This window comes from Pygocentrus nattereri, chromosome 25 (assembly GCF_015220715.1).
Source record: "Pygocentrus nattereri isolate fPygNat1 chromosome 25, fPygNat1.pri, whole genome shotgun sequence".
In the NCBI taxonomy this organism is placed as follows: Eukaryota; Metazoa; Chordata; class Actinopteri; order Characiformes; family Serrasalmidae; genus Pygocentrus; species Pygocentrus nattereri.
This window is the reverse complement of record NC_051235.1, coordinates 26762994-26788815: the sequence shown is the minus strand read 5'-3', so window position 1 is coordinate 26788815 and position 25822 is coordinate 26762994. Positions and strand designations below refer to the sequence as shown.

The following is a 25822-nucleotide window of genomic DNA, read 5'->3' as shown; positions in this document are numbered from 1 at the left end:
TTCTTTTCCTGTCCTTTCCTGTCCTTTCCTTTTTTTTTCTCTCTTTTCTTTTCCTCTCGTGCCTTTTCTGTTTCCACTTCGCAGTAGACTCCTGTTTGTGTTTATCAGCGAAGCCACAGCAGGAGTAATTAGAGGACGTGGGCTGGGAAACAGCAGTGGAGAGTGACTACAGAATGTGTTAATGTACCCCCCCCCCCTTTACTCCGCCCACCCCACCCCCCCTCCCCTCTCCAGCACGCTATGGATGTGATTGGCATCTCGAGGGAGGACCGCTCAATGGTGCTGCAGATTGTAGCTGGAGTTCTTCACCTGGGCAACATCAGCTTCAAAGAGGCAGGAAACTATGCAGCCGTGGAGAGCGAGGAGTGTGAGTATCAGCTGTGTGCTGTACCTCCTGTACTAAGGCAGTTATCACAGTTACACTACAGCTGTGATGTTATTCATCCCAATAACACCACCTTGTATATAATGGCGATCAAAATAAAGGCCATAGCATTACAGCATTGGTAATTTATGTTGCCTGCAAAAATGCCCAAACATCAAACAAGAGGAGGTGGATAAATTAATGGTGCATTCTCATCTGAAAACATCACATTTTGTGTTTTCTTCTCATATTCCACATATTCCTTCTATGTATGATCATGACAGGCTTATAACAGTAGTAAAGTTTTCCATGGATTCACATTTTGTTGTGATATGACTCTAATATTAATCACCGGTTGTCATAGATCTGTTGGTCATTTGTTTCTCTTGCAGGCTTGTAACAATCGTCAGTTATCATTGGTTATTCTAAATATTTCCGTACAATCACTGGCTGGTTTCCTTTTCCCATTTTCACAATTATATATTCATTGTCAGTTCTTCATTCCTCATTCGTATTTCTCTTGTTGTATTGTTTTGCCGTCTGGTGAGGAGGTTGGGTTCCCCTTTTGAGTCGTAGTTCCTCTCAGGGTATCTTCCTCCTGCCCTGATGGAGTTCTTCCTTACCTCTGCTGCCCTTGGAGATGCTCAATTAGGGCTGGGATCAGGATCTTTTGTAAAGCTGGATCTTTGTGACATCACTCGCTCACTGGCATCACTACATAAATACATGATAAATTGAATTGAATAGAATTTGTTGCTATTATATGTGGTCATCAGAATGATGCACTCGTGGTAAAAAACTGTTATCAAAAATAATACGATGCTTTTCAGCCAATCAGACTGTGAGCTCAGAACGAAGTGCTGTATAATCCCCAGTACTGACCGCAGTGCTGTGACCATCGGCTCTTTTTCGAAGTGTGAAGCCACATTTCGCTGTGGCTTCTCTGGGCTCTCTGCAGTGTCCTCAGTCGCCCTCAGTGGAGACTGTTCTTTTCAGCCTCTCTGCTCTGTTTTTCCTTGTTTGTTTTTTTTCTCCCTCTGTCTCTCTCTCTCTTTGCTAGATGTTCATTGTGTTAGTTGAGGGCTGTAGCCAAGCAGCCTCAGCCACGCTGAATTAACCCAGAAAATGAAGCTGTGTTTCTGCGCCTGGCCAAATTACATCACAGACTAAAATTACACCAAGAAATGTGGAGCTTCCTGTTGCGCCAGCCCACCCTTCCAGTTTGACTCTTGGCTGTTTCACTCACTCGCTCCTTTCAGTCTTCTCTCCAATGCTCTATCCATCCCTTGGTCCCTCGATTATAGGCTGATCGGTTTGAGCTGAGGCTGGCCGTGGTGGCACAAAGCCATGCTGTGCTGGGAGCAGACGCAACACGGCTAACAGCCTAATCTGTGCGTTTCCTGCCCTCCCCCCGAAGCCCACTTTCTGGCCGCCGCCAATGGCTTTGACACATTCACTAGGGAACTGATGTAAAAATCACTCGCAGCAGAATTGGTCCACACAGTAAGGCAAAACCACAGTCTGATATGTATAGAAAAACTCAATGATGTGTGGTTATACGTGTCATTCGCATGTGCACGGTGCAAACAGTAAAAGGCAATGGTAATTGCATATGATAGAAAACTGGATTTGCCTTACCTTGTTGAAATAAACAAGTTTAATGTAGTGCATAAAGGTTAAGGTTCAAAACATACCATTTTCTCCCCGGTCCATATAATGGACTGGAAACTAATCAGCAAAAAGCTGTTTTTTGACATTTAAATGTTTATTGAGATTTGTTCAAGTGTTCATACGCATGTACAGTAAAGGAATGTCACAATCAGAGAAACATCCAAAAGGATAGGAGGGGATGGGAGGGAAGGAAGGAAGGAAAACATCACAAAACTCTTATCAAATGAGTGTATTTAAAGGTGTATCATCCTTGCATTTACATCCATTTATCCATAAGTATTTCTGTGGTGTCATATGTCATCCATTTTCGCCTATTAACAAACACATTTTCTCTGTCTTACAACTTGGATACTGTTCCATAGAGGGAGGTTTAGTCTTATACCAGTTTCGTGTTATTGCTTTTTTGCTGGCTATCAGAAGTGTTCTTGTTAAATATTTGCCATTATGCATAACATGATCATTTATGTCTCCAAGGTGCATAACTGCATTTTTTGGGAACTGAATAGCCCAAATTTCTTAAACCACATCATATACTGTATCGCTGCTGTCGGAACCAAACCTCATACCTCCAAAATGGTAACTTTACAGGAGTTTACTTTTAATGCAAGTCAATGGAACCAGATGGTTTTCCAAGGAATTTTGGGCTGTTTCTTTTGGTCCAATCTTCATGAAATTTATAGAGAATGTGAAGGGCCACAAGCATTTCCAAAATTTGTCAAAAACTGGAAAACACCAAAAATGGGCTTACAAGGTTTTGTCCTGAAAACAGCGACATTTTATATATAGATAGATAGATAGAGTGATAGATAGATAGATAGATAGATAGATAGATAGATAGATAGATAGATAGATAGATGTTGTTATCAGGACAAAACCTTGTATCTCAAATCCTATTCCAACATGGTGTTATGAAATAGCGGGTCAAAATTTTCCATCCAAATTCTTTCCGCATCCTTGAATTAGGCCAGACGCTGATTTCATGATGTCATGCATTTACATAGATATGTTTTTATATACAGTGTACATCTGTTTAGCCCCACCCGTTCACTTGTTATAAGGAGTGTTTCAGCCCAGACTGCTCTTTGAATGAAGCAATCAGAACAGAGCCCATTTAAAATTTATCAGTCTTAAAAGCGCAGTAACAAAAACAATCTGTGAAATTCTTAGAGATAAAGAGATAAAGTGAACTTTTCTGCTTGTTTCAATAAGCTGTGAGTGAGAAATGAGTCGTTGTCAGTAACCGTGACTTTCATTCTGGGTTTATTCCATTATTAATGTTGAGGGTTATTCTCCAGTAACAGCTATGGAACTAATATGCAAGTTGTGTAGTAGTGAGAGTGGAGAATAAACCCTAACAGACTTTAGGGAGAGGTGCTTAGTGTTTAAAGGGCCACTAGCTATTAGGAATCACCAGTGCGAGTGCTTACGTGTGGATGTATGTGTGAGCGAGGGCTTTATTTAGAGATACAAAAACCTACGGAGGGAAAACCAAACAATAAACAACAAGGTGAAGGAGAATGAGAAAGAAGGCAAACAAAAAGACACACAGGAACAAGGCTAAGGAACAGGAAGCAGGCTAGGAACATGAACAAACACAAGCCCAACAACCTGATGATCGAACCAGATAATCAAGTTATAAGTACGAGACTGACCTGAACCCAACAGAATTCTGCCCGAAACTGACCCGAGTAAAGCCTGTCGTCACCCAAAGTGCCAAACTCACACATTATCTAAGCCACTTATCCTTCTGGGTCACAGGAGGAGCTGGACCCAGTGATCATTGGGGAGGAGGCAGGAAATACGTTGGATACACCACCAGTCCGTCTCAGGGCAAAGTGCCAAATAGAACCCTATATTTTACATTATAGCATAGATTAACTTACAGTGGGGCAAAAAAGCATTTAGTCAGCCACTGATTGTGCAAGTTCTCCTACTTAGAAAGATGAGAGAGGTCTGTAATTTTCATCATAGGTTCATTTCAACTATGAAAGACAAAATAAGAAAAAAATCCAAGAAATCTCATTGTAGGATTTTTAAAGAATTTATTTGTAAATTATGGTGGAAAATAATTATTTGGTCACCCACAAACAAGCAAGATTTCTGGCTCTCACAGACCTGTAACTTCTTTAAGAAGCTCTTCGGTCCTCCACTCGTTACCTGTTTGACCTCGTTATCTGTACAAAAGACACCTGTCCACAGCCTCAAACAGTCAGACTCCAAACTCAACCATGGCCAAGACCAAAGAGCTGTCGAAGGACACCAGGAAGAAAATTGTAGCCCTGCACCAGGCTGGGAAGAGTGAGTCTACAATAGGCAAACAGGTTGGTGTGAATAAATCAACTGTGGGAGCAATTGTAAGAAAATGGAAGACATACAAAACCATTGATAATCTCCCTCGATCTGGGGCATCACGCAAGACCTACTGTGAAGCATGGAGGTGGAAACCTCATGCTTTGGGGCTGTTTTTCTGCAAAGGGGACAGGACGACTGATCCGTGTTAAGGGAAGAATAAACGGGGCCATGTATCGTGAGATTTTAAGCCAAAACCTCCTTCCATCAGTGAGAGCATTGAAGATGGAACGTGGCTGGGTCTTCCAGCATGACAATGATCCCAAACACACCACTCTGGCAACAAAGGAGTGGCTCCGTAACAAGCATTAAGGTCCTGGAGTGGCCTAGCCAGTCTCCAGACCTCAACCCCATAGAAAATTTGTGGAGGGAGTTGAAAGTCCGTGTTGCCCAGCGACAGCCCCAAAACATCACTGCTCTAGAGGAGATCTGCAGGAGGAATGGGCCAAAATACCAGCTACAGTGTGCAAACCTGGTGAAGACTTGCAGGAAACGTTTGACCTCTGTCATTACCAACAAAGGTTATGTTACAAAGTATTGAGTTGAACTTTTGTTATTGACCAAATACTTATTTTCCACCATAATTTACAAATAAATTCTTTAAAAATCCTACAATGAGATTTCCTGGATTTTTTTTCTCATTTTGTCTCTCATAGTTGAAGTGAACCTATGATGAAAATTACAGACCTCTCTCCTCTTTCTAAGTAGGAGTATGATTATTAATCAAGCAGTGCTTTCAAACTGTGTTTGAAAATGCAGGTAAAGCTGTTGAAATAGAGTGAGCTGTGAGAACCCAAAGGCGAAAGCTGAAACAGAGTGCGATGTGTCCAAGCCCGAGCGTGAGCAGCCAGGTCCCACCAGGGACTGACACCTATTTCAACCCCTATCCCTGACAGTGATTCTGTGATGGAATTTAAAATTGATCATCAAATCTGATAAACAGTGATGAAAATTCAAGATGGTTTGAACTGTATTAGACTATTATAATGTTGGAAAAACAGTAAAGTCGTAGCTCTCTGCTCTTCTGGAAGGCAAAAGCATGAGTGTTCCTCTATGGTCTGGGACCTGGTGTGCTAAGGTTGCACCCTCATTTCCCATGAAGCCACTGGGCTAGATGGAGTATGTGTTTATCAGGACTCAATGAGAGCAGTTTCCCTTCTGAGGGAAATGATTCAGTGAAGAAGCAGGGAGGCGAGATGAGGAGCAGACTCGATCTGGTCAGTTACGCCTCACTGTCCTTAGAGGACCTTTGCTTAGGTTAGACTAAGCCAATAACTGGGACACTTGATCTTCGGCCATGTCCATGAAATAATTTTGTGTCATTAAACTCAAAACAGTCTATGTGTGGGTCCAAACATCAGTTCATCACTTCCATATCTACATAACTTACATATTAATTTCACAGCAGTTGATAAAATATTCAATGACTAATGATTGTGTAATAAAGCCAAGGGTTCATGGGATTAACGCTGTTCCTCCTCTTGTCCTTTTCTCTCCTCTGCAGTCCTGGCTTTTCCCGCCTTCCTGCTGGGCATCAACCAGGAGCGACTGAAGGAGAAACTGACCAGCCGTAAAATGGACGGCAAATGGGGTGGAAAGTCTGAGTCTATAGACGTGACTCTGAACGTGGAGCAGGCGTGTTTCACGCGGGACGCCCTCACCAAAGCTCTGCACGCTCGCGTCTTTGATTACTTGGTGGAGGTTAGAGCTTCCATTGCTTTATTCTTCATAATGTGTACAAATAAGTTTTTAAAATCAAATAAAAAAACTACCTCAGATGTGCAGATGACCTCACCTGCATCCAAGCACGCAATGTGTCCAACAATCTCATCTGTCTACAGTATTCCGCAAAATCAGAGACCCCCATTCCAACCGAAACAGCCATTAAGAGCACTTTAGTCATTTTTCAGCATCAGGAAAAAAGCAGAAAACACAGGGCCTCATTCGCCAATATCTTCTTACATTTATTCTTAAGATCCTAAGAAAAAGTCTACGTCAAATTCATGATGTGTTCTTAAACCGCAGAACTGTTCTCACCTTTGTGCTCTTACCCAAGAACAAATCCCCAACAAGTAAACATTGACCAATGTCAGAATCTTCATGAAAACTGTAAGTGGGTTTTAAGAAGAAATTTCGGTGGTGAATGAGGTCCAGTATTATTACGTTATCATTTTTTTCTTGTCCACACTTTGCCTTTATTACAGATTTCATTCTTTTCAGGAGACTCACTATCAGGTTTTCAAAGACGTCTGCAGAGACATTTTTCCGTATCTCTAAGGAGATAAAGAGTCTTAGAAGATGGTGTAGCATTTTCTGCTTCTCATGATCCACGGAATCCCAGTTACTTTACGCCATATCTCATCTCATTCTCACGGTGGAAGGATGGACAGAAACACCTGTAGATGTTTTCAGATCTGAAGCAGCTTGATTTTCTCCTCTTTCCCTCAAAGACGAAAGCTTTAAGTGCTGTTTATCTGATGAGGACAGTTTTTCTGGCCTGCCGGGTCTTACACAGTTGTTAGTCATCTCTTTCTCTTTTTTCGTACTCCAGTTTTGGAAGCACCTGGTGTGTCACATATTTTCATTTGACTTTCTCCTTCTTTATGGATTATTTTACATCTAATCCCCTCAGGAACATTGCCTGAAAATGAAACTTGTACTTAATGGCAGGACATTAAATTTATAAAGGCTAGACTTTTGCACTAGTAGACTGCTTCTTTACTCTTTCAATATTTCAAAAAGTTAATCAAAGTAAGTGTTCTTTTTTTTTAGTCGATCAATAAAGCCATGGTGAAGGATCATCAGGAGCTGAATATCGGTGTGCTGGATATCTATGGATTTGAGATTTTCCAGGTATGTCATAACATTCCTTCTATATGTTTTTCATTCCTAAATGCTACATTCAGTTTTAAAATGCTCTGGATATCAAATGCAGGGTTTTAAATCACCCCATAAAAGTTCATTTATTTGTAACTAATGGTAATATAATATGCTGAGCCAGTGAACATGCAGTCTAGTTTAGGATAGAAGACATTTTTAATTGTCTGAATTGGTTCCTTATTGACTGAATCTTATGTTTCAGACGGATAATGAGTCTTAAGGAGTCTTGCTGATCTGATTATCTGCTTGTTTAGCACATGGGGCTAATTCATCTGTGTGCCTGGCTCGGATTACAAATGATAGGATGAAAGAGTGCATTTAAGCCTATTTGTTATATCTAAATCATTTTCGAACTGCCGAAGCTTTTGATGCTTAAGCATGTCCTGCGTTTGTTATGCCTTTGTTTGAGTTCCTTCTGTATGCGAGGTTTGTAATTTGCTTAGCTGCTTGCAGGAAGAATCATCATTAGACTCAGTAATGCTGTGTGGTTCTGTTTTGGGTCCACAGTTATGGGTGTATGTGTTGTACACAGTGCTGTTGCTGAAAACAAGGCCTCGTCTGGTCATGCCGAATGTTATGCTGCAATGTTCTCCTTCAGAATTAGACTAAAATCAGACACATATTTGCTTTGTAAAGCAGAAATGGTAAACCTGTATCATGGTTTACACTGGTCCTGTAAATAAAGTCTTTCAAGCAGAAGTCTTGGAGAAAAATGTAGGTTTGCTATGGTTTTGTTGATGATGCTCCATGACTTTATTTTCATTCATTTCTAGAAAAATGGATTCGAACAGTTCTGCATCAACTTTGTGAATGAGAAGCTGCAGCAGATCTTCATTGAGCTGACACTGAAGGCAGAACAGGTACAGGTTTTATGTTTTTTTTTGTCATTTATATTAGACTAAATGGTAATATTGACACAGTAAACTTGGGGACACTCGTTTTTATCAATGACTTTTCAGTGAAGAACGAAAGGCATAAAATGACACTGCAAAGTTTATTTCCCCCCCCCAAACGATTGTTAAATGCAGACATTGAAACACTTTTGGCCCAAAGGTGACTGAAATAGCTCAGAGGTCGGCAACCCAGATATTAAGAAGAGCCATTTTATCCTTTCAACAAAAATCAAATCACCTTGGGAGCCACATTTTATGTCAGTTTTACCATCTTGGCTGTTAATATTTCTCAGTATGTGCTCATATACTAGTGTAGGATAAAAATATAAATGAAAACGCAGATGTACTTTGCTCTGCTTTAGGCTTCAGCTCAGCTATAGCTGCTTTTCTCACATCTCCTGGAGGAAACCTCTCTGCAAAAGTAGAACAGTTTCTTGTAAAATGTCTCTTAACATTTGACATTTTCTGAGGCTAAAGTCACTTCTCATTCGCCAACTTCTTCCTGTTCCACCTTAAATGGTGCCTGAGGCACCAGAATGCAACTGCTGCACTCTCAAGGGGCTGGCGAAGGAGAAACTGACTTCAGCTTTGTGACCTTTTAGTGTTTGACAGTATCATGATTGGCCCCTCCCAGTCCTGTCCATGTGTTCGTGTTGTGTTTTGTTCCCATCTGTGTTTCCACCTGTGTCTTGTGATCCCTTGTTGGCCCTGTTGTATTTAAGCCCTGTGTTTGCCCTTTGTCTTGACTGGTCTTTGTCTGAACTGGGCTGAAGCTGCGCTGAGGGCTGCTAGAGGAGATGGAGGTTACCAGCAAAAATAAGTGACCTGAGCAGATTTAGAGCGAGTCTTTACTCACATCTCTTCTCTTAAATAGTCACGACTTGATTTGTTCATTTAAATTTTGGGGAAAAACAAGACTAAGAACCAGAAGGCAGCATGTGTGACCTCTGCCTGTGTGGCCGAGGAGGAGTATGGTACTGTGCCGTACTGTGCTCCTTCGTCTTTCACCACGGCCTGATTGGTAAAAATGTCGACCAGCTGGTTACAGACATGACGAAATGAACACTGAATCGAACACCAAATACCACGAGAATACAATACATCCAACAATTCAGACAGCTCAGATAAAAACCAGTCAAGACAAAGGGCAAACACTGGACTTAAATACAACAGGGCCAACAAGGGATCACAAGACACAGGTGGAAACACAGGTGGGAACAACCAGGGGCGGAGTCACCAAACAAGGGGGCTGGACTACAAAACCAAAACAAAGAACACGTGGGCTAAACCAAAACACAACACAAACACATGGACAGGACTGGGAGGGTCCAATCGTGACAGACAGTTTCTCGTGGCAGATTCAATGTATCAGGAAACCAGCTGGAATTATTATAAATGCAAATAAGTCCATTCGTCTTCAAGTTATCGACGTTCATGGTAGTTCTCATTGCCTTTTAGACAAGACTGTTGTTTGCATTGTTATTGCGACCAGCAGACTGTGCACCAACCTTCAGAGTTAAAGGATAAATCAGCAGTTAGACATTAACTCCAGTGTTAACTCCAAGACCATTTATTGTTAAAACTGCATTATAACGATCAGCAGAGCTTTATTTTAATTTTATTTTTACCTAAAGTTCAAATTCTGCTGTGGAGCAGCAACAGGGCAGCTCCAGAGCCGCATGTTGTCGACCCCTGAAACGGCTGAAAGGTTTGAGTGCTGATGAGTGCTGACTATGAAGGCCTAATATTTACAGGGAACTGCAAAATTAATGTCAATGTCATTTTTAGTTACTTTTTATTTAATATATGCATCATGCTTGTTGTAGTCAAACTCAAGTACTGCAGTAGTACTCTCATTTCATTTTTAATTTTGGAAAACAAAAGGGTTCAAATCTTGACACACCCCACAGTGTCTGTATAGATAAAGCCAAGTGAGCTCTCCCACTGAGTAGGCCTTCAGGAGCTGAACTGAAGACCTTACACGTTAGATAAGGAAGTGGTATAATTGGGAAATGACAGTGACAGTTTTTAATTACAATGGGTGAGGCTAATTTTCTGAAAATAATCATCTCTCTAGGCCTTCTGGAAGTTCGAGAAACATCACTGACTGTGAATATGAGTAGTAAACTATTCAGGTTTCAGTAATTGCTAGAAATAGAAAACCGTGTACCAGGACACTTTAGTGATAGAGAGACAGTAAACCTGAAAAAGAAAAGGTAAAATATACTTTCATGCATTTAACAAGCTTTAATGTTAAATCTAGAAGGACCAAAGAATATTTAGTACTAACATATAATTAGAAATCCCATAGATACTAGTAGAAATTAGCATCAAGGTGAAGGTGCGTTTTCTATTTGTTGTTTGATGTTTGACAATTCTAGCCCAAATTAGCCAGCACTAATAGTTATAGTTGCCACAGATTGCAAGCTAACAAATGAAACACGCCCATTTGAGAAAGCTAAATGATCTCAAACTTTTGATTGACAGTGCTTATGTATGTTAGCGTTTCAGTAACCTGACTCTGTTAACCTGGTTCAGCAAGGATGCCTCTTATATTTCCTTTCTTCTTTTGTGCTGTCTTTCTTCTGTGTTTCTTCTTTATTGATATTATTTTACACTTTCTCACTCCCTCCTTCTCTCCTCTACCTCCCTCTCCCCATTTTAGGAGGAGTATGTGCAGGAGGGAATCCGATGGACTCCCATTGAGTACTTCAACAACAAGATAGTCTGTGACCTCATTGAGAGTAAAGTAGTAAGTACTGAGAGTAAAACTGGCTTTTCAGCGTTTCCTTCGCCCAGAGAGGATATGAGCCTAACTGCGTTTTACACGAGCAATAAAACTCAACAGTGTGCCAAATTGATACATCTCCAGCCACACAGACCTGCCTTCTTTTCCCATGACTGGCAGTCCGATGGCCTCAAACAAGCTAACGCGCATCCTAATTTGATTTGTCTGTCCTACGTAGAGGTTTACCCTGGAACTCCACTACAAGGGAAGCCCTTAAGCAGCTGTAGCAGTGTGACAGCAGAGTCTGGCTTTAAGAGAAGTTCTTATCTCTCAGTGTGAGACTTTTTGGGGAGGCTAGACTGCTAAATGTTAACGATAGACCATGAGAAATTTATAAGCTAGTTTTTACGAGAGCAGGATAAAGCTATTCGTTTGCTCTAGGCTGCTTCTGTGGCTACAGATCAGCCTGGACGTTTCAACTGAGGAAAGGAGATAGTGGTTCGGTTGCTATAGTACATCTGGGGTCCAGCTGTGTGACTGATATCAGGTGGTGGTGTGTGTGATATGAGACATAAGAGATAGTGATGTCACTGCAGTTTTTTTCTAAACGAGCAATTCATCTGTGAATCTTTCCAACTGAAATTGAAAGCTCCTTGAAGTAAGCCAGGAAAACCTGTCTTTATTCATCAGTAAAGGTGGGCATTATGACGATATATCATTGTTATTGTGATGGTTATGTTGTAGTATATATTTTGCGTATATCGTTTGTATATTTCATATTTGTAGTTGTTCAAAAGCATTTTTTCTGTTCCAACTTCTGTTCCAGAAAGGTTCTTTCTTTTAAGTAGCGTGATATATTTTTGCTGTATTAGTTACTTTTAGTTATCCACATACTCCATAGTATCCGTATCTGGATTATTCTGGATTATTGTTCATATCATATATACAATAACAGACTGGTAGAGTAGTAAACGATGGACTGAAATTTTTTTTTGTTTGTTTTGTTTTGTTTTTTTTTAATAATTTCGTTTTTTTTGCTTTTTTGAATGGTGGATGAGGAAAAAAAAACACTATAGCTGGATTTTTTGTGTGATTTTCCCAGAATCCTCCTGGCATCATGAGCATCCTGGATGACGTGTGTGCTACGATGCATGCGAAGGGTGAAGGCGCAGACCAGACCATGCTGCAGAAGCTGAGAATGCAGATCAACAACCATGAGCACTTCAACAGCTGGAACCAAGGCTTTATAATTCACCACTATGCTGGAAAGGTCAGGAGCGACACTGTCTGCTTCTCTCTCTCACTTTCTTCCATATCCCTGCCGGCAGGATTTTCCTCAGTACGTTCCCCTCACACGCTCTCATGGATGCTGCCTCTGATTTTTATTTTTTTTTTTTTAACTTTATCGTGCATAATGTATCTTAATCTACACTTAATGTACACTTAGAGTATGTTCTTTGTCCTCGTTTAATCACTGAAATCTGCCCCAGAGAAGCTGGTCAGTGTGTGTCCATGCTGGTCATAGTAAAGTGGATGAGCATGTGCAGTTAGAGCCTTCTGTGAACTACCATGTTTCCTTTCAATGTATAAAATAAGCTCCATGCTGCCTTTATTGTTGGATGCACTACAGTAGTTTCTAAATGAACGCGCACACACATTCAGAGACTCACTTCACTAGGAAAACTCGTTATTAATTTCTTTAATTAATTCTTTAAAAAAAAAAGTATCACTTAATCAGAGTAACAATGAAAGGCCATGAAATGTGAAATTTATTCATATTCATGTTGACTCACTAACAGTTATGGTTTTTGAAACGTTTGGCTTTGTTAGGTTTGTTAGGTCATGTTTGGTATATATCAAGTATAAAAAAGGCAGAAATCACACAACTGGAGCTTTCAAAAGCAGGCTGTGCAGGGTAATTTGTTGGAATTTGATTGGCTGTTTTATTTGGAAGAAAATGTCTGTGTTATTTCTCCAAGCTTCCCCAGATAGCCCACATTAAAAGCCATTGCCAGGATGTTCATGTATTACTGACAGAATGTAAAACTACACACTGCAGATTCATACTGGATTAAAATCACTCCACAATTATTACAGTCAGACTGTAAATCTACACACTGCAGATTCATACTGGATTAAAATCACTCCACAATTATTACAGTCAGACTGTAAAACTACACGCTGCAGATTCATACTGGATTAAAATCGCTCCACAATTATTACAGTCAGACTGTAAAACTACACACGCTGCAGATTCATACTGGATTAAAATCACTCCACAATTATTACAGTCAGACTGTAAAACTACACACTGCAGTTTCATTCTGGATTAAAATCACTCCACAATTATTACAGTCAGACTGTAAAAATACACACTGCAGATTCATACTGGATTAAAATCTCTCCACAATTATTACAGTCAGACTGTAAAACTACACACACTGCAGATTCATACTGGATTAAAATCACTCCACAATTATTACAGTCAGACTGTAAAACTACACACTGCAGATTCATACTGGATTAAAATCACTCCACAATTATTACAGTCAGACTGTAAAACTACACACTGCAGATTCATACTGGATTAAAATCGCTCCACAATTATTACAGTCAGACTGTAAAACTACACACACTGCAGATTCATACTGGATTAAAATCTCTCCACAATTATTACAGTCAGACTGTAAAACTACACACACTGCAGATTCATACTGGATTAAAATCACTCCACAATTATTACTGTCAGACTGTAAAACTACACACGCTGCAGATTCATACTGGATTAAAATCACTCCACAATTATTACAGTCAGACTGTAAAACTACACGCTGCAGATTCATACTGGATTAAAATCACTCCACAATTATTACAGTCAGACTGTAAAACTACACACACTGCAGATTCATACTGGATTAAAATCGCTCCACAATTATTACAGTCAGACTGTAAAACTACACACTGCAGATTCATACTGGTTTAAAATCACTCCACAATTATTACAGTCAGACTGTAAAACTATACGCGCTGCAGATTCATACTGGATTAAAATCACTCCACAATTATTACAGTCAGACTGTAAAACTACACACACTGCAGATTCATACTGGATTAAAATCACTCCACAATTATTACAGTCAGACTGTAAAACTACACACACTGCAGATTCATACTGGATTAAAATCACTCCGCAATTATTACCGTCAGACTGTAAAACTACACACACTGCAGATTCATACTGGATTAAAATCACTCCACAATTATTACTGTCAGACTGTAAAACTACACACGCTGCAGATTCATACTGGATTAAAATCACTCCACAATTATTACAGTCAGACTGTAAAACTACACGCTGCAGATTCATACTGGATTAAAATCACTCCACAATTATTACAGTCAGACTGTAAAACTACACACACTGCAGATTCATACTGGATTAAAATCGCTCCACAATTATTACAGTCAGACTGTAAAACTACACACACTGCAGATTCATACTGGATTAAAATCACTCCGCAATTATTACCGTCAGACTGTAAAACTACACACACTGCAGATTCATACTGGATTAAAATCACTCCACAATTATTACTGTCAGACTGTAAAACTACACACGCTGCAGATTCATACTGGATTAAAATCACTCCACAATTATTACAGTCAGACTGTAAAACTACACACACTGCAGATTCATACTGGATTAAAATCACTCCACAATTATTACAGTCAGACTGTAAAACTACACACTGCAGATTCATACTGGTTTAAAATCACTCCACAATTATTACAGTCAGACTGTAAAACTACACACACTGCAGATTCATACTGGATTAAAATCACTCCACAATTATTACAGTCAGACTGTAAAACTACACACACTGCAGATTCATACTGGATTAAAATCACTCCGCAATTATTACCGTCAGACTGTAAAACTACACACACTGCAGATTCATACTGGATTAAAATCACTCCACAATTATTACAGTCAGACTGTAAAACTATACGCGCTGCAGATTCATACTGGATTAAAATCACTCCACAATTATTACAGTCAGACTGTAAAACTACACACACTGCAGATTCATACTGGATTAAAATCACTCCACAATTATTACAGTCAGAATGTAAAACTACACACACTGCAGATTCATACTGGATTAAAATCACTCCGCAATTATTACAGTCAGACTGTAAAACTACACACTGCAGATTCATACTGGATTAAAATCACTCCACAATTATTACAGTCAGACTGTAAAACTACACACACTGCAGATTCATACTGGATTAAAATCACTCCACAATTATTACCGTCAGACTGTAAAACTACACACTGCAGATTCATACTGGATTAAAATCACTCCACAATTATTACAGTCAGACTGTAAAACTACACGCTGCAGATTCATACTGGATTAAAATCACTCCACAATTATTACAGTCAGACTGTAAAACTACACACACTGCAGATTCATACTGGATTAAAATCACTCCACAATTATTACAGTCAGACTGTAAAACTACACACTGCAGATTCATACTGGATTAAAATCACTCCACAATTATTACAGTCAGACTGTAAAACTACACACTGCAGATTCATACTGGATTAAAATCTAATCTGTATTCAGTTTTACCTCATAATTCATTCTCAGCTCCAATAGGGCTTTACAGGTGTTTTGTGTTTCTGTTTGCTTTTCAGTGTTTGTCTGTCACTCTTGCCTCCCCTGTTTCCTTCTTCAGCTTCAAAGTTTGTCCCTTGTACTGATTCTGGAAGGAATGTGTGTCTCAGTGTGTGGGGACCCCCCACATATCTCCTATTTAATGAGGCGTGTACTGAGGGAGGGGAGGGTTGGTTAGCGAGGGTCTGCGTGTCACCCGCAGCCTGTTCAGAATTATAATAACTACATTCATCTCCATCAGGACACAGAACTGCCCAACAAAGTCATTTCCCTTATTCTACTCATCAGAAAATCATGCTAATGCTTGTGTGCCGTGTCAGTGTGACTGTACTTCCCCAGCACTTAGAACAGATCCCTGTTCTTCAAATATTTCTGTAAAGGAGGAAATGCTTCAGGCTAGAGTCGCACAACATCCCACTGCTTTCAGTTTTCTGTTTCAGAGTACTGTCAGCGTTTTGGTCATTTTTCATATTTTTACATAATTTGAAATTCCAGTTGCTTTTTACATTTATATTTCAGAATAAACAGACCAATAGAAATGGTCTGAAATGACCTAGAATAAACTCTTGTTCCATTCATTTACATTGAAGTTTAAGAGCATTTCTTCCTGCTCCTGTGAAGTTCCTTTATTCTGAAGTATCTGGTTTTGTTCTGATAGTGACAGTATGGTTCTTGTTTTTTGTGCACGTTGTGCATTTTGTGGGGGAGAAACGGAGCAGAACTACAGGATCAACAAAGTTGTTTTTACATGCAGACACTTATTACTGTTGTCAGAAGAAAACCTGCTTTACTTTTAATGCAAGTCATTGGAACCAGACCTTTTTACTAAGTTGCTTTGGGCTGTTTCTGTTGGTCCATTATTCAATAAATTCACACACACTATGTAAAGGGCGATTTTCCAATTACCTCAAAAACTGAAAAATGACCAAAATGGAGATGGGAGGTTTTCTTCCGACAACAGAGATATACAAGGAGATTCACTCAAAAGAGGCCCCAAATATTCTGCTGTAACTCCCTTTAGGATGAAGCAATCTGAACCAAGAAAATACATTCCATACCTTGATGTATGAAGGGTTACAGGGCTACGCACCCGAAGTTGCAAACAGAGGTTAAATGTTGTGGCAGCTGTCCAGCGCGCTCCTCAACACTCTGACGCAGGGGCATCCCGACTTGTTCGAAGCTCCATATACTGAGAACCACCTTGCACGCTGTTTCGTTCAGATTGCCTCATCCTAGAGAGAGATATTACAGAATATTCAGGGCTTCTTTTGAGTGAATTTCCCTGTATTTCTTCTATTTACTTAATTGTTTATGATTCAAACTGAATTTAATATAAGACAAAGACAAACTCGTCAAGTACAAAATTACCCTTCAATCAAAAAGTTAATCAAATTTGGTTATAATAGATAATTGGGATCAATAAATATAGGTGTATACATAATATGTTTGTATATGTGCACATGGGACTTACAGACTAACGCGTGTGTGTGTGTGTGTGTGTGTGTGTGTGTGTGTGTGTGTGTGTGTGTGTGTGTGTGTGTGTGTGTGTGTGTGTGTGTGTGCGCGCACGTCTGTACTCTTTCCAGGTGTCCTATGATGCCGAGGGATTCTGTGAGAGGAACAGAGATGTCTTGTTTACGGATCTGATCGAGCTGATGCAGAGCAGCGAGATGTGAGTGAAGGCCAATCAGCCTCTTTACCCATCAGTCCAGCATAGAAAAGCCATTTATCTTGCCTCGTCTGCACATTCTGTCCTATTGTAATGTGTAATCTATGTAAATAATGCTGATAATTTGGCTGGTTGGAGACTGTCTGACAACAACAACAGTGTTTCAGAGCTGGTTCTCCCCATATAGTCTGCTACTGAGTGAGGGTTTGTAGCAGAGATGGGCTTTTTAACCATCTGTGCTTCTTCAAAATCTTGAATTTTGAAATAAATACTAGTAGAATATCCCAGCAAGAGAATAGTTTATTCTGTAATAAATAAATAAATATAAATAAACATATAAATAAATAATATATAACAAATAAAAACATGGATTGATCTCTCATGTACTCTAATCTTTCCCTCCTTCCTCCATCCCATGTCTTTGTCTCGTGCTTTCTTTCTGTTTTCCCTCTCTCTCCATCTCTCTCTCATCTTTCTCTTTGTTCCTCTCTCTCTCTTTCTTATTTTCTTTCTTTCTTTTACTCTCTTTCTCCTCTCTCTCCCTAATCTCAGCCATCTGTATAAACAGCCCTCATCACCTCCCTGTAGGTTTATTGTATTCGGTGCTTTGTGGATCATGATGGGGGTCCGTCTTCAGACCCCATTCAGACACGTGGCGCTGGGCATAAACACACACTCATGCAGAAACACACCCAAACACGCACACAGAGGCAGGTGCGTGCACTCTTAGAGGCGTGTGTCTGAGCAGAGCGCTGAACAGAAGAACAGAAGAGAGAGTTCGTTATTTAGCAGCTGTGTGATGTCGTAGAGCCTCAAGGCCATCTGCCCAGACCCACCCTACAGCCTTAACCCCTGACCTTGAACCTTTATTAAAGAGCAATGAAGAACTTCTATTTGAGCTTTTGAGCTTTCAGTAACTTGCCTTACATCTCAGTGTGTGTGTGTGTGTGTGTGTGTGTGTGTGTGTGTGTGTGTGTGTATATATATATATATATATATATATATATATATATATATATATACACACTATAAATGCCTGTTCATCGATTATTGAGGGGATTTTTTGCATGCAAATGGTTCAAAAGATACATTTCTCCAGAAACACTACCCACAGCAAAAATGCACAATAGCACACCATATTTTTGCCCATGGGTCAGGAATGGTATTTGTGAAATCCATTCCAACTGCATTCTTAGGCTGAAAGAAATCCACACACACCCTGGAATGCTCACAAGTGTGTGTTACATTCTGAGCGGCACTGAGACGTCATGGTTAGGTCGTTTATGAATTCCAAAATACAGTCATGTGATATGCGTGAATGCAATAATACAATATTAACTGCTCTGAATTCCAGCGCAGTAAAACACCCGTTGAGGAGGAATGGAGGGGCACGGTCAGAAAACAGTCCATTGACACCAAACCACAGTTATTCAGACTGCAGGCCTGACCCTCAAACTCCAGCACAGTGTGCACTGCAGCACAGCCCCGATAAAACTCTACAGCATCCAGGCTCTGTTCTTCATCTGTACTCCTTTCTTTTCTCTCTTCTCTCTCTCTCTCTCTAATTCTGCCTCTGTGTCTTTCTGTTTCATCTGTCTACTTTCAATTCTCAGTAATGATTATGCTCTCTCTCTCTCTCTCTCTCTCTCTCTCTCTCTCTCTCTCTCTCTCTCTGTTCCTCTGCAGACCTTTTATCCGGGCACTCTTCCCAGAAAACCTCAATGCTGAGAAGAAAGGTCGACCCACTACTGCGGGCAGTAAAATCAAGGTGCGCTGAACTGTAACGTGTGAAAAGTGTGTATGAGTGTTTTGTTATACTTCAGTCCAACCTGTGGTGACCTCATCTCCACATCCCCTCATCCTCACATCTCCACATCCTCTCATCCTCACATCTCCACATCCCCTCATCCTCTCATTTCCACATGTCCACATCCCCTCATCTCCACATCTCCATATCCTCTCATCTCCACATCCCCTCATCCTCTCGTTTCCACATCTCCACATCCCCTCATCTCCACATCTCCATATCCTCTCATCTCCACATCCCCTCATCCTCTCATTTCCACATGTCCACATCCCCTCATCTCCACATCTCCATATCCTCTCATCTCCACATCCCCTCATCCTCTCGTTTCCACATCTCCACATCCCCTCATCTCCACATCTCCATATCCTCTCATCTCCACATCCCCTCATCCTCTCATCTCCACATCCCCTCATCTCCACATTCCCTTATCTCCACATCCCCTCATCCTCTCATCTCCACATTCCCTCATCTCCACATCCCTTCATCCTCTCATCTTCACATCCCCTCATCCTCTCATCTCCACATTCCCTCATCTCCACATCCCTTCATCCTCTCATCTTCACATCCCCTCATCTTCACATCCCCTCATCCTCTCATCTCCACATTCCCTCATCTCCACATCCCTTCATCCTCTCATCTCCACATCCCCTCATCTCCACATCCCCTCATCCTCTCATCATCACCTCATTTCTGATGTGACCAATGTGCAGCAGCATTGTGACTCCCTTTTTCCTTCTCTCTCTCTCTCTCCCTCTCTCGCTCTCTCTCTCTCATTCTCCCTCTCTCTCTCTCTCTCTGTGTTCATATCTCTCTCTCTATCTCTCTCTCTCTCTCTCTCTCACTCTCTCTCTCTCTCTCTCACTCTCTTTCTCTCTTAGAAACAAGCTAATGATCTGGTGAGCACACTGATGAAGTGCACTCCTCACTACATCCGCTGTATTAAACCCAATGAGACCAAGAAGCCCAAAGACTGGGAGGAGAGCAGGTGAACTCGCTCGCTCGCTCACTCACTCACTCACTCACTCACTCACTCACTCACTCAGTTAGGGGGAAAGTGGAGCAAAGAAGATTTCTCAATAACTCTTAACTTCTCTCGCCAGCTTGTAGGCAACGATATGCCTGGATAGCTAACCTTAACTTAGCTAACTAGCTAAACGAATGAATAAATATTTACCTGCCTTGAAATTTGGCCCGATTTCCATCAACCAGTTCTTTTCAGTCTTTTTTAAGTCAGGAATTGGTGTCTTTGTGTGTTGTTTCTACATTTTTAATGATTAAAGTCCATAACACAACAGTAACACACAGCAGCTCTGTTTGAACTTCCCACTGGCAGTGATGATGTCACAAGCAGAATTTGAGCCTCACTTCATCGCCTTGATGTTTTTGTGGTGTTGCTCTTCACGCCGAGGCCTCATGCGTAACTCAGCCCTGATTTAAAACCTAAGACACAGAGTAATGTTTTAATAGGACATGTAGACCACAGTCTTAAACTAAAACATGTACTATGCAGAATCCCTCCCAACTCTGTCATCTAAGCAGAGAGTTGTCTTTGTCCAGAAAACCTCCTGCTGACCGTTTGGCTGCTTTGAGACTTTCACAGCCTTTATTTTGCCTTTTTTGTTTGTCCCTTCCTGCTTGTTCTTCTCTCCGGTGCTTTTAGTACGGGCTGTACCGCCGGGGCTCCTGCTGTATTGTTCTGCCTCTTCCTGTTGTGAGCACACGTTCACTTCGGGCTGTGTAATTAGCACTTGGCCTTCTGCATATGCAGGACGTGACTGAGAATGGCTGAGCTGTGTCGGAGGAACTATTTAAATGCCTTTCACAGCCAGAAAAGTGGTCTGTGTCTTAATTACACTTCATTGAAATAGCCCATTGTCCTGTCTGCAGAGTGTTTAATGTACTTGGTCCTGACCAGTGTGCAAATTTTGTGACTAATATCGATTTAAAATGACCATAATGGATAATATTCACTGATCTAATTTATATTTATATTTTATACATTTTGCACTCCAGTAATTTTCGTTAAGGCAAGCAAAGTTTATATTGCCCCTTTCATACACTGCAGTGTGACGTGGCAGCAGGACACAGACGCATGCAGATCCTAAACGGTAGATTTTAATATATAGATAGGGCACAGGCAAATGCGTGGTCGAAAAGGAGTCCAAGAGTCGATACACAGATTCAGTAACACTGGCGACAGTCACAAGGGGCAAAGACAAAGAAACGAACAAACGATTAATCCAAGCAGGGGTCAAACAGGGAAACACGGCAGTCCAGAATATCGCTCGGCATGCTCTCATAGACGCAATACTTCACACTATGCCTATGTTAAGCCATGGCTTAAATAATAAACCAAGCCCGATTCGCCTGACCAACACAGGCGAATCATATTAGAACTCTGGGGAACGGGAACGCTGACAGGTCTGTGAGTCTGAAGTCACATGAATCCTGGGAATTGGAGTCTGGATGGGAGTTCTCTGGATGCGTGACATGCGGTCATTCGAAGTGCTTTACAAATCATTTTAAAAAGCAGAAGAATAGAACATAAAATGATTAAATGATTAAACGTGATTAAAAGAGTAGATTTAGAAGAGAAAATCATTACATTCAATTATTAAAAATCTAATTAAAAATTAAAAGTTAATCAGGGCTTCCTAAACTCTAATAAACGTCAGGAATCATAGTCTGAAATTTTACATTGCATATTGTTTATTGTATATTTATCGCCTATTATGTTCTTTTTTTTGTTAATTCTCTTTATAAACTTGTTCAATGTGGTACTCTCGTGCTAAAGGTTAGATTAGGGGACGTATATTTTTGTAATGTTTACTTATGATGGTGATTTGTGCTCAGATTCAAGTGGTTGTTGGCCATTGCCATTGCTATGGTAACCCAGGTAGTTACTAAGGTGTTGCCCTATAACCTGAGCTGGCCGTTGTTTTTGTTTATTCAAAATATGCAAAAGCTTCAGCAGTAAAATACAGACACTTGTAGTAAATCTTATTGCATGGACACGTGAAATATTCAAAATTTAAATGTCCTCAAGGGCTCTGTATTTTAAATCTGCCTATTTGCTTGAACTAGACACCTGGCATCCTTACTTTGCTGCAGGTTCATTAATACTTTGGCTCAATTTGAGTGTTTATAGCATTTTTTTGGGGTGAACCGCAGCTGAAATGCATTTGATGATTATGACTGGTGTGGAATTGCACAGAATTGAGTAGAACTGAGGTGTAACCGCTGTCCCATAGACTGTTATAGGGGTAGGAGAGTCGGAGCACATTACATTGCACTGCATGCTGGGGACTGTAGTGCAGCACATTGGGAAACGGGCTAATATTCATAGAAAATTAAAATACATTTACAGGTCGGATAGGATTGTTTGGCGGGTCTGATCTGACCCTTGTGTTTGACACATGGATGCTGTGGTATTCAGGGGGTTGTTAAACCGGGTTGCTCAAGTATTAGTAGGCCATTGTTATGATACTCCAGTGGTTGCTAAGGTGTTGCTAGTGAAAAAGCTGTGTTTGGTCTAACACTAAACATGCCATCTCAAAAGCACAGGTGCACTATTCCCATATAGTTCTGACTAGAAATCTGTGATCCATGAAAATGTCATTAAAAAAGCGCAGAGTAATGAAACGAAGAACTGTAAGCTGCTCAATAAATTCATCTGTCTAGTTCATTAACAGTCATCTATGGTTGCCAAGCAGCACACTGATCAGAAATTTAATAACTTGAATATGGACGATGTAACATCATGTTCTTGTGATTAGTGTAATAGGCAGTTTTTGAAATGTTTATACTTTGGACAAACATCTGACAGGGCCTATTTTAAATTTTTGAGCATTTTTATACTATTATTCATAATCAAATTTGGATTTCTGTTTATGAATAAATAGTCCTATGTCAAATTTACACCCAAATGTGGGCGTTTACTATAGTAATACAGAATTTGGTCATATGTGTGTATGGCGGCTATTTTACAGTAACTTGTAATGAGTCGGCCACCGCACTTTAAAACTGGACCCATCTGTTTTAGATGTGATTTTAACCTCTTCTTCTGTTTCATCACAGAGTGAAACACCAAGTGGAGTATCTTGGTCTAAAGGAGAATATCAGAGTAAGGCGTGCTGGCTACGCTTACAGGAGAGTCTTCCGCAAGTTCCTCAACAGGTAAAACAAACTCCCGCTCCTACTGACTGGCCTGGAACAGTTTAAACACTGAAGCTCACTGTGCAGCACGCAGCTGTGTAAAATGAGTCACTGTGTTAAAGTGTCACTGATCAGGCAGCAGAATCGTGTCTAACGTGGGAGTATCTACGCTACGCTTACAGGAGAAAGATTAGCTATGGAAAGTTGACAGAAAAGAGAGAGAGAGTTTGTTTTGGGTGGGTGTATTATCATAAGCTGATCTTGGGCTGGCCTCACACTGTGAAACTTTTTATTTTTGGACTTTTCCCCTGGTTTTCTCCACAATTTAGTCTTCTCCAATTCCACCCACTAATGAGCTTAGTTAGGACTCCCCCAATCACACAACAAGGCTGGCACAGGCTTTCTCAGAGACCTGTGAAGCACCACCACATCTTTTCAAACTGCCGCTCACGCAACGTCATTGAACAGCTCAATGACGTTGAGCTCTGTTACGTCAGGGAACAGACGCCTGTGCTGACTAGCATCGCGTTGAGTAATAGGGAAGAAGGGGGGGGCATCTTACCCACCCACCATGCGCCACTTGGGAGACCCTACACTGTGAAACTTTTTAACTAGTCGTGTGTTGTGCAACAAAAGACAGCCACGCAATAAACCATCTTCTGTTTCATTTTCTTCACTGATCTCGTGAAATCAGTGGTGTGAACATATGACATTTAATGTCACCACATGATGCATTATTGCTGTTTTATAAGGTTGAAACATTTGCAACTGTTGCAACTCAAGCTCATTAAGTTTTATGGTGGTTTTAAGCAACCCAAGTTAAAAGAAAGTTTCACCGTGTAAAGCCACCTTAACGTAGAATAGGTCTAGACAGGTCTTTCAAATGAATCAAATCTAATGCACTACCACTCCAGAGTGTAGAATCACCTGTAATGTTCATAAGTGCTGCTATTTTATTCAACAAGTCCCTCTTGGGAACATCAAGAGATTTACTCAATTATAAACGATATCTAACCAGCACTTGCATTGGCTATCATCATGCTGAGTCGTGGGGGGAGATGGAGATGGGAGATGTTCATTACGGTTTCTTGGACTCCCAGCCTTAGATGGTTGTGGGGATCGAGCTTACGGTCTCCCGATGACACTGCACCTAGTAGGGTACACAATTTTTATTGATGGTTAAATAATAATGGTGTACAATGGAACATTATAGAGGGGAAAGGGGCAGGAAGCTAGACTAGCTGTAGAAGAGAAGCAGTGCAGCTCCTCGGCTGGGTTTTTTTTCTGTCCAGGGCTTTTGTTAGCATTACTGTGCACTGAAGGAGTGGCTGCTTTCTTCTGCTGCTCTGTTATTGTCTGCTGGCATCTCCTGGACCTCCTGAGAGACACACACACTTTCCCTCCACCCTGCTGATGTTTGCTTTCCCCCAGACGTACACACCCCAAACACACACACACACACACACAGACAGCACTGTCTTTTTATTGGTTTCTCTGCTCTGAGTGCAGGGCTATAGGCACTGGAGGCATTTATGTACATGGCCATGAAAGACTGGTTTGTGTTCAGGCTGGTAGTTTCGTCACTGAGTGAGACTTGTTTACATTTTAACTTCAGCATGAAGTTCTCAGTCAACTGGGCTTTGCAGTTAAGTTGCAAGGAAAAAGTTTATATTTTGTGCATAAAGTATATTTTGTGTGTAACAGTGACACAATTTGTATTTTGATTCTAGGCTTAAACGGAAAATTCCACAGATTTTTCTAATTTTCCGCACAATTCAACCACCGAGATGTGAACAGAGATATTCAGGGCGTTTTGATGTGTAATGGTTCATTACAGAGAAACCTACCGCCTCAGATTTCAGGCAGTGTATTCATCTCCATTTCATGCTGTAAGTTTTGTGATGTTGCCTTTAGAGGCATTACAGTTTGGACGTATGAGTTCCCTTTAAAGGGGATTTCCATTGATTTTCCAAAATATGTTCAGAATGAAATGGTTAAGACATAAATAAAATCATCCAGAGTGATTTCACATGAAATGCTTCATTCTAGTGCAGGGGTCTTTTACTGCCCTGTTGTGGCTCCACAGCAGAATTAGATTTATAGGTAAAAAATAAAATAATCCTCCTTTACAGTAAAATAAAGCTCTGCTGATCGTTCAACAGAGTTTTAGCAATAAGTGGTCTTAAATGCTGGAGTTAATGTAGAACTGCTGATTCACCCTTTATCCCTGAAGGTTGCTGCACAGACTGCTTGTCACATAGCAACGCAGACAACAATCTCATTTAGCTAGTAGCTAAGGAAACAGCAAAGAGAGAGATTTAAGACAAGCATTGTTAATATGGAGGTTAATATGTATTTTAGCCTATCTAAATATCTAGCATATCTAGCACATCAGCACATACTGAGACATATTTACAGCCAAGATGTTAAAATGGACATAAAACATTGTGGCTGGTGGTTTGATTTTTGCTGAAAGGACAAAATGGCTCTTCGTAACGTTTGGGTTGCCGACGCCTGGGCTACAGAGTCAGAACTGTTCACGGCACCTATGATAGGAACCAGAGATCCGAATACCTCTAAAAGCTCCCTCACAGAGAGTTATTGTGAGAATGTTGTGA

The 25822-nt window shown here is 40.6% G+C and overlaps 1 protein-coding gene across 2 annotated transcripts in view; it reads left to right on the top strand.

The window, feature by feature from the left end:
* myo1ea (myosin IEa) overlaps positions 1 to 25822 on the top strand; it is a 122065-nt gene that overhangs the window by 72714 nt on the left and 23529 nt on the right. For both annotated transcript variants that reach the window (XM_017711660.2, XM_017711659.2), the window contains exons 9-18: positions 235 to 367; positions 5889 to 6085; positions 7157 to 7237; positions 8038 to 8124; positions 10823 to 10909; positions 11988 to 12155; positions 17160 to 17245; positions 18929 to 19010; positions 19928 to 20034; positions 23127 to 23225. In XM_017711660.2, coding sequence (XP_017567149.1) covers positions 235 to 367; positions 5889 to 6085; positions 7157 to 7237; positions 8038 to 8124; positions 10823 to 10909; positions 11988 to 12155; positions 17160 to 17245; positions 18929 to 19010; positions 19928 to 20034; positions 23127 to 23225 — 1127 coding nt within the window. The remainder of the gene's footprint in view (positions 1 to 234; positions 368 to 5888; positions 6086 to 7156; positions 7238 to 8037; positions 8125 to 10822; positions 10910 to 11987; positions 12156 to 17159; positions 17246 to 18928; positions 19011 to 19927; positions 20035 to 23126; positions 23226 to 25822) is intronic.